Consider the following 12,634-nt stretch of genomic DNA (forward strand, 5'->3'; position numbering starts at 1 on the left):
AACTCAATGACTGATTTGAATGACAGTGTGAATGAACTGGCCTTGTCTTACTGCTCTATGTAAATCACACCCACTGAAATAATCTTCATGTCCTCATAGCCTTGCCGGATGCCGGTGTTTATTCCAACCAGAGACACAAACTGTTGGATTTCACTAATGAGTTAAGTGTGTGTTAAAGTGTGTTTATAATGCACAATCAGTGTTAAAATCAATCTAGGAGGGGACCGGAGCATACTGAGTATCATTTTGAATGTTAGGTTCAACCTAATCGGACTTCTCTAACTAAGTCAGTGACCATTAGAAAGGAAGGAGTCTCTCGCTCCGCCCACTGACCAACCCTCGATGTCTGCCCCACTGGCCACAAGTGAGACCCATTTAAAGTTGGTGTGACATATCAAAGTGCAATACTTTGAGGGAGAGAAGTTACAGGAAGTCAATAGGTTAGGTTTTACTCTCCGTGGTTGTGGTTGTGTCATCGTGTCTACAAGCAGAGGTAAGATTTATTTTGTTTTGATATATATATATATATATATATATACACATATAGTTGCATTCATCAACTTTTTTATGCAATGAGCAAAAAAAAAAAAAGTTCCAGATGTTTGAATGCTGTTAACGTTATTACAAGGCGTGTAGATCTTCTTTATTTCAAGATAGGAACTTACTTACAGGGAACTAAATAAAAGGGGCCAGATTTCTGTATCTTATTAAAAAACTCAGCAGTTCTTTCAGAGGCTAATGCTACTGTATTTCTTCACTGGTAAGACTGCAGCTGATGAAGCAGATGCAAAGATGGCTGTTCAGTACAGTGCATCTACAGTGACAAACATGGACATGGACGACAGTAAAGTTGGCTATAAGCAACTTTTTGGAGATGGCAGCAAGCTCCAGTATTCAGGTAATAAAATAACAACTTCATTCCAAATAGGGTGGGCTGGTGTAACAATATTAACTATATTAACAATGAGACAATAACAAATTCTCAGTCATCAGCTTTAAATATCTTTCTGCTCCCTGATGAAGATTCACAGCCTCCGACGTTGAGGTTTTAGTTCAGTCTGTCCTCTGTCTCGCTGCCCTCATCAGCAAAACTCCAAAATACTCTCCAGACCCTATGATTGATACAACAATAACATTCTTACCCAAAAGCTACACTTCTGGAACTTGTAAGTGAATCTGCAACAAGTGATTTTTCTGGACCACTTGGGGGCAAAATAATGAGAAGTAAATTACATTTGTTTTTACCAAGTTTATGTGGTGCAATGCAGTTTATAGGATGAACATATTAGCAAGTATCTGGCTTTTTCAGGCCAGTGTTTAATTAATAAGCTGTGCACCTCACTGTGTGGAAGTGATTATTCTCTTTAAACATTGCTTTTCTAACTTTGAAGAAACTAAATGTAAGACATGAAAACTTGTAAAAAACAAATCTTCAAAATGAACAAGAATTCCAATTCAAAATGATAAAAACTTAAACACAGGATTTCAGATTACATTAAAGATAATATACACATTGACATAAACAATTGAAAGGATGGCCCAATGTTACCGATGCAGCTACTTGAGTCAGTTATGGTGTGATATCTGATGTCCGTAGCGGATCGTCCATCCGTATTGGCAACCAATGCCTATTCAGTCAGCCAATGCAAAGCCACATTGGCAAATAGATGCCACATTGGCATTGGACTCATTTTAAATGGCAACAGCCAGCACCAGGTAGAAAGATTCTGATAAAACACGTGCATGCTACACCACGGACAGACAAAGTTAATTAAATCATTTGCGCTTTTGGCAGCTAAAAAGTGTGATATTTCCCTCAGGAGTTGGTGGAGACCAAAAAGAGAGCTAAAAAGAGAGTAAAAATCGGACTTATGATAAATAAGTCCCAAATATGTGTCTGTATTGAGCCAACGTTGAAAATCTCTGAGCAGGACTGATACATGACATGAGATTTATATAACTGTTGCGATAATGTGAAGAAGTGTTATGACTGTTCAGGTAGTTTTGTTTCATGAATTCATTACCATTTTCTCAATTTAACAATAGATCAATTTAATATAAAACAAATTATACTGCAAAGTAAGATTTTGCATCCTTAAACTCCAACCAACGATTCAGCAACTTTTTTTCTGTCTTGTGGTTTGTGGTGATTTATGTGGGTTTATGCAACACGTTTTCAGAACAACAATGAATTATGTCTAAAATAATTAATTGTTCAGCACTTGAACGAATGTTTGTATTGTATTTTGCAACATCACTTCATATAGTAATACAGATGAAGCAAATGAACCACAAGTTCCTCAGAATACTTCATGGCTTTGACCTTTCTCCATCTACGTCTGCTGTCATGCAGTGTATGCACTGAGACACAGCCCTTTCAGGGCTGCTACAGTGGGTCTGGGGCTGCTCTGTCTTCTCCTGTTGGCTGGAGTCATCGGTCAGAGTGTACACAGTGAGTCCACCTCTTTGTTTTACTCTGCCAAACATTCACATATTTGAGAAAAATATCGTTTGCCTGCTATCGTGGTAAAATGACAGATTTCTTTTTACTGATGTCCCTCATCTCCTGCAGACCATAAAGTTGAGCAAGAACATCAGAACAACCTAAAAGCCATGAGTACTGAGAGAGAAAAACTACAGGGGGACCTGAAGACAGTGGAAAATGATAAAAAGATTCTTGAGTTAGACCGCAATCGGTTACAGACACTTAACGATTTCATAACCAAAAAGAAAGACCAGATACAGAACAATAATAATATACTTATGGAAGAATCAAATACACTTAAGCTTAGCCAAAGCCAGTTACAGGCCAGTAATGCTGCTGTCACCAAAGAGTTGAAACAGATAAAAGACACTAATGAACAGTTGCTGACTAATAACAATGCCTTGACGGTCGCCAAAGACTTGTTACAAAGACATTTCGATACACTGCTCAAACACAAAAATGAGGCACAGGCTAATTATGAGTCCGTGACCAAAGACAGGGATAATTTACAAAACAAATTGAATAATGTGACCAGAACAAAGGAGCAGCTGCAGATGAGTTACAACGACATGATTAAGAAGGTAGAGCATTTGCAAGACAAATACAACTTCACCACCAATGAGAAAAAGAACATAGAAAGCACTCACCATAACCTGACGCTATCAAAAGAGACCCTGCAGGCCACATACAACGTGCTGGTGAAAGCCACAGACGACCTGCGCGCTTCTTACACATCCTTGGTTCAGGAAAAGACCGAGCTTGAAAGCAGTTGCAAGTATGCAACTGTGGAGCGGGACCTGTTGCAGAGGGAACGAGGCAACCTGACCGCTGAGAGAGACGAGCTGCTGGCTGAGATTGAGAAACTGAAGAAAATAGCTTCAGGTAAGCAAAAAGACTTAAAGTGCTCATATTATGCTCATTTTCAGATTCATAATTGTATTTAGAGGTTGTATCAGAATAGGGTTAACCCTTGTATGGTATTCGGGTCAAACTGACCCTTTTCACATATTTACAAGAAGAAAAATGGTACAGGTTACATTTTTTTGTCTTACCTTATTTTCTGTGATAAACATGTATTCCTGACTCTGAACGTTATTCTGGATATGACACATGTTTTTTCCACAGTGGATTTTTAACATGAATCATAACCTTATGACAAAAAACCAACCCCACTTCCATTTTTAATTGTGTGCTAGTAGAGACTGATGCATTCCCTAAACATACATGTTATCTCAGCTGTTAGAAATTGAGATAAAGACAATATTTGTTCATAGATTATGAAGTTAAACTTTATTTCAGAATTGCTTTTAAAACCCCAAAAGAGTCACGGGTGAATTTGAACCGAGGGATACGAGAGGGTTCCCGAAAGAGAAGACAACACAAGGGTTAATTGGTTACATTTTCAAAAACACCATATTTTTGTTGTAGTACACATTGCTGTAGCTCCTCTTTTCACCCTGTGTGTTGAGCTCTCGGTTTCAGCTACCGCGTGAGGCATCTGACTTCTAGTCGCACATGCGCAGTGCCTACAGTAGCTCAGCACTTCTACAAGCCCGTCAGAAGCAGAGCATGAGGGTGTTCCACGCTAGCAGCTAGGCGAGTGATGCACACGTGTTGGGGTAGCATCTCTACCACAGCCTGGCCAACTGTTGGCTGGTTGGTTTGTGTACAACAACCATAGCAACGCACAGAACTGGCAATAAGCCGTGAACAGGCCAGAGGCTGGAAACTGCAGTTTAAGCCTAGATTGAGAAGCATATTCCAAATGTCCATATGTCCCATATCCCGCGTTTAATCAGAAAATGCTTAATTCAGAAAAAGGCGGAATATGTTTACATGACCTGCGTCAAATTCAGAATATTGTCCTATTCAGAATAATAGGGTAATATTGGGGTGCATGTAAACCTAATCATTGAGTATGTTTCATTTTAAAAAATGTCTGAAAGGTCTGTTAGCCATTCCATCCGATGAAATTAAAAACCCAAAGTCCAAACCTTTTTATCACCACAGACAAACCAACACTTTAAAAATATACACCAACTGAATGCTTGTGAATATTTTGCATTTCCAGCGAGGAAGTGCCCCACTGGCTGGAGGAAGTTCGAGAACAGCTGCTACTACACCTCAACTGGCAGTAAAAACTGGACTCGGAGCAGGGAATACTGCCAAAGCAAAGGCGCAGACCTGGCAATCATAAAGAGCCAAGCAGAAAGGGTTTGTGCATATCTGCATGATTGTATGTGCATGTGTCACCATAGAAATGGCCATGAAAGCTCCATGAATCGCCTCCTAATGGGCATTTTATTTCTTCAAAGCTTCACTATATATAATATTTTCACATTACCAATGGATCAGTTGACCATGTATGATATGAGAAGGGGTCGCTTGTAGTGTTAAAGCCACAAATAATTATTACCCGACTCTGCAGCTCCACAAAGCCTTTTCGTTTTTACTTTACAACCTCCAACTTTACTCTTTGGGTTCAAGGCTCCTTAAACGCAATGACGTTTGGCAGAACGTTGACATTATTTACACAATAAAATACAGTTTTTAATCACTTACTTAATTTATAAGAAAGATAATTTGAAAGATACAATACTGGAACTAAGTTAGAGCTGCATTATCCCGGAGTCCAAACTGCATGTTTTATGTCATATTAAATATCTCCAGAGCAGTACAGTGCAATGACTTACTTTGTGGTTAGAAGCAGAGAAATGCATTGTTTCAACAAGGTCCTCCATGCAATTGTAGACCATCCAAAAGCTGTTTAATCCATCACGGAAAATTAAAAGATTTAAGTCACCTAATCTCCCATATATCCATAACACTTCAACCTAACAATGTCCTGTGTTTTTAGTCTGATAGCTAACAAAATAACTTTTCCAAAGAGGGCTTATGTGCAATCACAGCCCTTGTGGAAGCTTTTCATCCACCCTAAAATTTCAGAGACTTATCTTAAACTTTGCACAATTATTCCAGAATAATAAATCCACAACTGAACAGCCACTTAGTCATCTTTTCAATTGAAAGAGTGATCTGTTGCTGTTACCCACCGCCATCTTGGCTGCTTGGCTTGCTGTTTTGACTGAAGGCTGTGTCGACCAATCACATGCAGTCATGCCAGGAGTCAGGCAGCTTACACAGCCAGTAGAAAACCCTAACCTGATAGCAGCAGGAGGGCCTTCTAGGTGTTTTGCAGACAGACACAGGCAGGTCATTCAGGCAGTCCTGGATGTGTAGATGAATGGGATCTGGCCTCAGAAATGCACTGGAGATGACACAACAAACTTTTTCTATAATAGCGTATGGACGTTTATGAGAGGAATATAAATAGTTTTATGTTTGTGTTAGTTAATGTGTTATTTTTTGTTTCCCCTGATTGGCAATGTTTGCAATAATTTCCAAAAGCCTTCTTTTGTATTGTTCTCTGTGAAATTACAATACATTTCTATGAGATTCGTATTGACATAACCTCATAAAGTGTATACAGTGAAAGTGTTTGGAAACATTTTCTACATAGCAAACTCAGTATTTGGACTCCACCAACCCCTGAGCTTGCCTCAAAATCATTTCATCCATTGTTAATAAAAAAATATTGCAGCTTTAGGGCATTTGTTCTGCTCAAACCCCAATAATAACAGCATTCATGACATGGTAAAACCTTTCGCAAAAACTTAATGTTTTGTTTATTTCCTTCTAGCGCTTCATCAATGGCTTGTATACCAGTGATAAAGAAGTCTGGATTGGACTGACTGATGAAGGAGTAGAAGGGCAATGGGTATGGGTAGATGGGACACCACTGACCACAGCGTAAGCAACCAAACTCACATCTCTTACAACCTGTAATGACAAGGTGAAGCAGTATTTATTTTCATGTTGGATGTCTCTCCTTGCCCGGCAGGTACTGGGATAAAGGCCAGCCCAACAGCTACAAAGGGGGGAACCAGGACTGTGTGGAGTTCTGGCACCGTGCCACAGGGGACGGCGACTGGAATGACGAGAACTGCAACTTAGACCAAAATTTTATCTGTGAGATGTAGTTTTCCTGTACATGCTGGCCACTGTCTGGTACTAATGATCATTATGCAATATCTGTTATTTTTATAGGACCAATTTACACACAATGACGCACAGCATTGCCAACAGCTTAAGCTTGAAATGTACTGTTTTGTGATGAGTAGTGTTTTATCAGGTTAAGTTTATCAGATGGCCTATCTTGTTCTGGAGCAAACTATCTTGATGTGGAACCAGCTGGCTTCAAAGGGGACTGAGAAACCTGTACATATTGTAGAAACAATTATTTGATGGCGATTAATCAAAAAATGTGTCTTCTGGCTCCAGGCCCTGGTCTGCCAACAGCTAAAAGAGAGGCAAACATGGTGAAAGTGAGAGATTTCTCAGTTTACCAATGTTCCATACATATGCAGTTATGGCTGCTTGTGTGACCAGTAAAGCACAAGTCCATCAGGTTCACATATAACCCAATGTCTTGACAACCATTAACTATTTAAATTAACACAAGGAAAAAGGCTGCTTACGTTTTAACGGAAATGTGTTGTTGTTGTTGCTTGTTTTCTTTTCTTATGAACAGATTTTATATATTGACTCATGTAATGATAGATTTAAATAAAATAATTCACCTTTTGCCACCAGTGTAATGTATCACACTCCTGTAGTTTATCAGTCTGCTCCAGTTATTGGGATGGTTGCCCCATTTCTATAACAGGACTAGGTCAAAACCTACTATGTGGCTGGTCAAAGTGCTCAATTGTGGCCAAATTGTTGTACAGACATTAGGGGCATCAAATCATCAAATCAATTATTGCCTATTGATGTTACTTGTTAATTTTCCACTTGCTGCGTTTTTGCCTTTTGTCGGCTGTGTTCAGACTCACATTCAGGAAGTGCTTTTTTAATGAGCAGATAAAATAAAAAAGGGATTTCATATATGTCTGACTGCTTAAGTTTGGTGATGAAAGCCATGTGTAGTAATATATAATACTAATGAGGAGGTGACATTGTGATTTTGATTTGATTTGAATCGTCAGTGACAGATAGTCAGTGGTAATGCCAATGTGAATGGATATCAAATGTCCATCTGCAAAAGTCAGTGGTTGTCCCAGTAATAGTTGCTCAACAAATCCAAAATCAAAACGTCCCGGTCATATCTTAACATTTCTGATGAATGAAAACTCATTACGCAGATTACACAGTAATATATTAGTAAATGGTGGAGTTTATTAATTAGTGAGTATATGATTACAGTTTATTGGTGACACATAATGTACAAGGTATCAGCATGACAAAGATCAAGGATGCATGCAGACTATTTCTGCCAGTGTGAGAGATGTTTGGGTCAAAAGGTTTTCAGGTTTTTATCTTTCCTTTGTTCTCTCATCTTTGATTTGAAGTGGGATAAAGGTTACGTAGCGTACTGTACTTTCATTCTACAACCAGGATTTGGAAAAATGTCCTCAAAATCTGATGAACAGCAGACAGTCAAATCGGATCAAAGCAGTCCCGACCAAGCAGCTGAGTTTTAAAATGTGTAACTCTCAATAATTAAATACCCAAATATGTTGTTTTTTTAAACATGAGCGGATCATCAGCTACAGCACTGCACAATGAACCAATAGAACACTCCAAAGAGCATGAGTCCCCCAGCCATAAATCCTACGTTCATCTTCAGACGCCTTCGCGTTGGCCTAAGAGTGGGTTCTCTGAGTGCTGTAGGTGTTCCTTCCATTGCCGTCCTCCTTCATTCCTTTTGGAAGACTAAATTAAGTGTTTCACCTAGTGAGCACACTACTTTATTAATAAACACTTTAATTATAATGAACAGTCACACACACATCAAATGTTCTTTCAAATTTTAAATAAACATCATCTATTAACTATGATGAATTAGATTTAAGAGCATTTTAATTTTGGTGAAAACTGGAGATGTCAATTTGGAGAGAAGTGGGCATTTCCGAGGCATTTTAAGTCTGATAAAAGACATCAATGTGTCGCATTGTGTAAAATGTAGGATATTATCGTACCCTGCATGATGAGCTTCTTCCAGAACTGGTAGGCAAAAATGCTAGCTACTTCCCTGAGAGAAAGTAAATGCCATTAATATTTTCTTTGTAAATCTTTACAATCCTTCAGTGAAAGGCCCAACCATGCCTGCCTTATGCCCATTCCAAAGGAGGTTGGTGTTGTTTTTGGTTCCCGGAGCCAAGGGATTATAAGAGTGGTACACACAAATAGAACAAGGGAACCACTTGTTTGATATGTTTGTGGCTGACATGAGACTTTCCAAACTTCCATCTGTCCGTACATGGATCCTTTCTTTTTTGGATGTTGTAATCATGGACGTGTCTACGGCTCGTATCAATGGAGCCCCAGGACAGACTTTGGACAGTCGGCTCAGCGTGGCTGAGTCTTTGAAATCCATGCAGAGAATTTGTCTTAGTCTTTAGTTCTGTTTGCATGTGTGTCTGGTCCCCTGTCTTAGTCTCAGTGTGTGTATGTGTCTGTTTATCTATGTGTTTGTGTACGCCTGTTTCTGCATGCATTATTTGTGAGCTGTGGACGTCACTCTTCCTGTTGCGTTCTTTTTGTGTTCCCTCCCCTCCCGTCTTTCAGCCTATACACACATGCAAGCACTTTCCCTCAATTTGGTGTGTATTCATGTGTCTGTCTAGCTCGAATCTGCACTCCCCCACCCACTCTACCAGGTAGGTGGTGAGTTCCTGGTTTGGCCATACAGTACTGCTGTGTGGGTGCAGCTCCATGTACATGACACAACTCCTCAGAAAGGTAAAAAAACACAAGTCTCTGTCTAACATGCTTCTAAACCACTTTGACACAACTTGCGCTCAATCATTCTCTTTCCAGTGTTTTACTCTCAGTTATCAGAAACACAATATTGTTTGGACAAGTATGATCCAATCCCCTCTTAGTGGCATCAACTGAGAAACACGTATCATTCACTTATTAATTTCTTTTTAATGACCACTGACAAGCAAAGAAAACAGGCTACACACCTGATCTTTACTCCCAGATTTCAAAACAGACCAACATGGCGGCTCGTTTGGAAACTCTCATTTTACCTAAATAGTTCACCAAAATGGGTTTCTGTTCATCAGATATGTGGATATGACGTTTGCCAATGGACACGTAACAGAAGAAAGACACTGTGTCATGCACTTTTACATTAAAAATGAGTCAGCATCACAAAAGACCAGATTTGAATTCCTTTTGTTCTAAATGTCTGGTGGAGATTCTTTAATTTTATAGAGTGGTGGCAAGAGACATTTGTAATAACCCTGCCCTGGGTATACTGCTCACTAAGGTCTATATAAAGAGACTTCAGATACAGTATTAGGGACCACTAAGGTCTATATAAGAGACTTCAGATGCAGTATTAGGGACCACTAGGTCTATATAAAGAGACTTCAGATACAGTATTGGACCACTAAGGTCTATATAAAGAGACTTCAGATACAGTATTAGGGACCACTAAGGTCTATATAAAAGAGACTTCAGATACAGTATAGGGGACCACTAAGGTCTATATAAAAGAGACTTCAGATACAGTATTAGGGACCATTAAGGTCCTAATATAAAGAGCTTCAGTACAGTATTAGGGCCACTAAGGTCTATATAAGAGACTTCAGATACAGTATTAGGGACCACTAAGGTCTATATAAAAGACTTCAGATACAGTATTAGGGACCACTAAGGTCTATATAAAGAGACTTCAGATACAGTATTAGGGACCACTAAGGTCTATATAAAGAGACTTCAGATACGTATTAGGGACCACTAAGGTCTATATAAAAGAGACTTCAGATACAGTATTAGGACCACTAAGGTCTATAAAAGAGACTTCAGATACAGTATTAGGGACCACTAAGGTCTATATAAGAGACTTCAGATACAGTATTAGGGGACCATTAATGTCTAATAAGAGACTTCATCCAGTATTAGGGGACCACTAAGGTCTATATAAAGAGACTTCAGTACGTATTAGGACCCTGGTCTAATAAAAGAGCCTTCAGATACAGTATTAGGGGACCACTAAGGTCTATTAAAAGAGACTCAGATACAGTATTAGGGACCTAAGGTCTATAAGAGACTTCAGATACAGTATTAGGGACCACTAAGGTCTATAAAGACTTCAGATACAGTATTAGGGACCACTAAGGTCTATATAAAGAGACTTCAGATACAGTATTAGGGGACCACTAAGGTCTATATAAAGAACTTTCAGTACGTTAGGGACCACTAAGTCTATTAAAAACTTCAGATACAGTATAGGGACCACTAAGGTCTATATAAAGAGACTTCAGATACAGTATTAGGGACCCTAAGGTCTATATAAAGAGACTTCAGATACAGTATTAGGGGACCACTAAGGTCATATAAAAGAGACTTCAGATACTTATTAGGGACCACTAAGTCTATTAAAGAGACTTCAGATACGTATTAGGACCACAAGGTCTATATAAAAGAGACTTCAGATACAGTATTAGGGACCCCTAAGGTCTATATAAAAGAGACTTCAGATACAGTATTAGGACCACTAAGGTCTTATAAAGAGACTTCAGAACAGTACTTAGGGGACCACTAAGTCTAGATAAGGTCGACTGTTTACATCGGCCTTTTTTGCACTACTTACATTCAATTTGCACTGCTGACTGTTTATTTACAGTACCATTTGTTTACATTTACATCTGCACTACCGTACTTTAACTGTAATATGCAATTACTTTCCACTCGACAATTAGATAGTTTCTCTGCCCAAACTTTACTTTATCTGTACCACCTTTAAATCATGTTTATACTGCTCATTCTCCTAACTTATTATAGCTATCTGTAAAATTCTGTCAATATAATAATAGCCGTCTGTATATATATATATTTATAGTACATACTCACCTGTAAATCTGTAAACCATTAGTATATTTGCTATTTGCACATATCTGTAAAAATTTGCAATTATAGTAATATCCACCAATTCCTAGCTGTAAATCTTGCTCACAATACTTGTTATCTATATTTTGTATTCATAGGACAAACCATCTGTAAACTCTGTTATAATAGTATCTTTTCTATATTTATTCATTACATACCCATGTCTTGCACTTACGGACCATTGTCATATCCTGCACTTACTGCTATTGCACTTCTGGTTAGACCCAAACTGCATTTCGTTGCCTGTACCTGTACCTAATGACAATAGTTGAATCTAATCTAATCTAATCTATATAAAGAGACTTCAGATCCATAGGGGACCACTAAGTCTGTATAAAGAGACTTCAATGCAGTTATTGGGACCACTAAGGTCTGTATAAGAGAACTTCAGATGCGTATTAGGGGACCACTAGGTATATAAGAGACTTCAGATACAGTATTAGGGGACCACTAAGTCTTCTAAGAGACTTCAGATCCAGTATTAGGGACCACTAGGTCTATAAAAGAGCTTCAGATACGTATAGGGGACCACTAAGGTCATAAAAGAGACTTCAGATACGTATAGGGACCACTAAGTCTATATAAAGAGACTTCAGATACAGTATTAGGGACCACTAAGGTCTATATAAAAGAGACTTCAGATACGTATAGAACCACTAAGTCTATATAAAAGAGCTTCAGATACAGTATTGGGACCATTAAGTCACATAAAAGACTTCAGATATAGTATTAGGACCACTAAGGTCTATATAAAAGACTTCAGATACAGTATTAGGGACACTAAGGTCTATATAAAGAGACTTCAGTACAGTATTAGGGACCACTAAGGTTCATATAAAAGAGACTTCAGATACAGTATTAGGGACCACTAAGGTCTATATAAAGAGACTTCAGATACAGTATTCGGGACCACAGGTCTATATAAAGAGACTTCAGATCAGTATTAGGAACCACTAAGGCCTATATAAAGAGACTTCAGATACAGTATTAGGGACCACTAAGGTCTATATAAAACTTCAGATACAGTATTAGGGACCACTAAGTCTATATAAAGAGACTTCAGATACGTATTGGGGCTACTAAGGTCTTATAAAAGACTTCAATACAGTATTAGGGGACCACTAAGGTCTATATAAAAGAGACTTCAATACAGTATTAGGGACCTAAGGTCTATTAAAAGAGACT

The 12,634-nt window shown here is 38.5% G+C and overlaps 1 protein-coding gene across 3 annotated transcripts; it reads left to right on the forward strand.

Moving 5' to 3' along the window:
- Positions 1-259: 259 nt before the first annotated feature.
- Positions 260-6,874, forward strand: LOC116705246 (CD209 antigen). Of its 3 annotated transcripts, none has more exons than XM_032541259.1 (7): positions 260-493; positions 766-898; positions 2,354-2,452; positions 2,573-3,367; positions 4,557-4,699; positions 6,186-6,295; positions 6,387-6,874. In XM_032541259.1, the coding sequence occupies exons 2-7, from the start codon at positions 793-795 to the stop codon at positions 6,523-6,525; spliced, it is 1,392 nt and encodes a 463-aa protein (XP_032397150.1). In that variant the 5' UTR covers positions 260-493; positions 766-792; the 3' UTR covers positions 6,526-6,874. The 3 variants fall into 3 exon arrangements, with proteins under 3 accessions (XP_032397150.1, XP_032397133.1, XP_032397142.1); XM_032541242.1 differs by having other exon boundaries at positions 445-493; positions 782-898; positions 4,551-4,699; XM_032541251.1 differs by having other exon boundaries at positions 445-493; positions 785-898; positions 4,551-4,699.
- Positions 6,875-12,634: the final 5,760 nt, after the last annotated feature.

This window comes from Etheostoma spectabile, chromosome 2 (genome assembly GCF_008692095.1).
Source record: "Etheostoma spectabile isolate EspeVRDwgs_2016 chromosome 2, UIUC_Espe_1.0, whole genome shotgun sequence".
Classification (NCBI taxonomy): domain Eukaryota; kingdom Metazoa; phylum Chordata; class Actinopteri; order Perciformes; family Percidae; genus Etheostoma; species Etheostoma spectabile.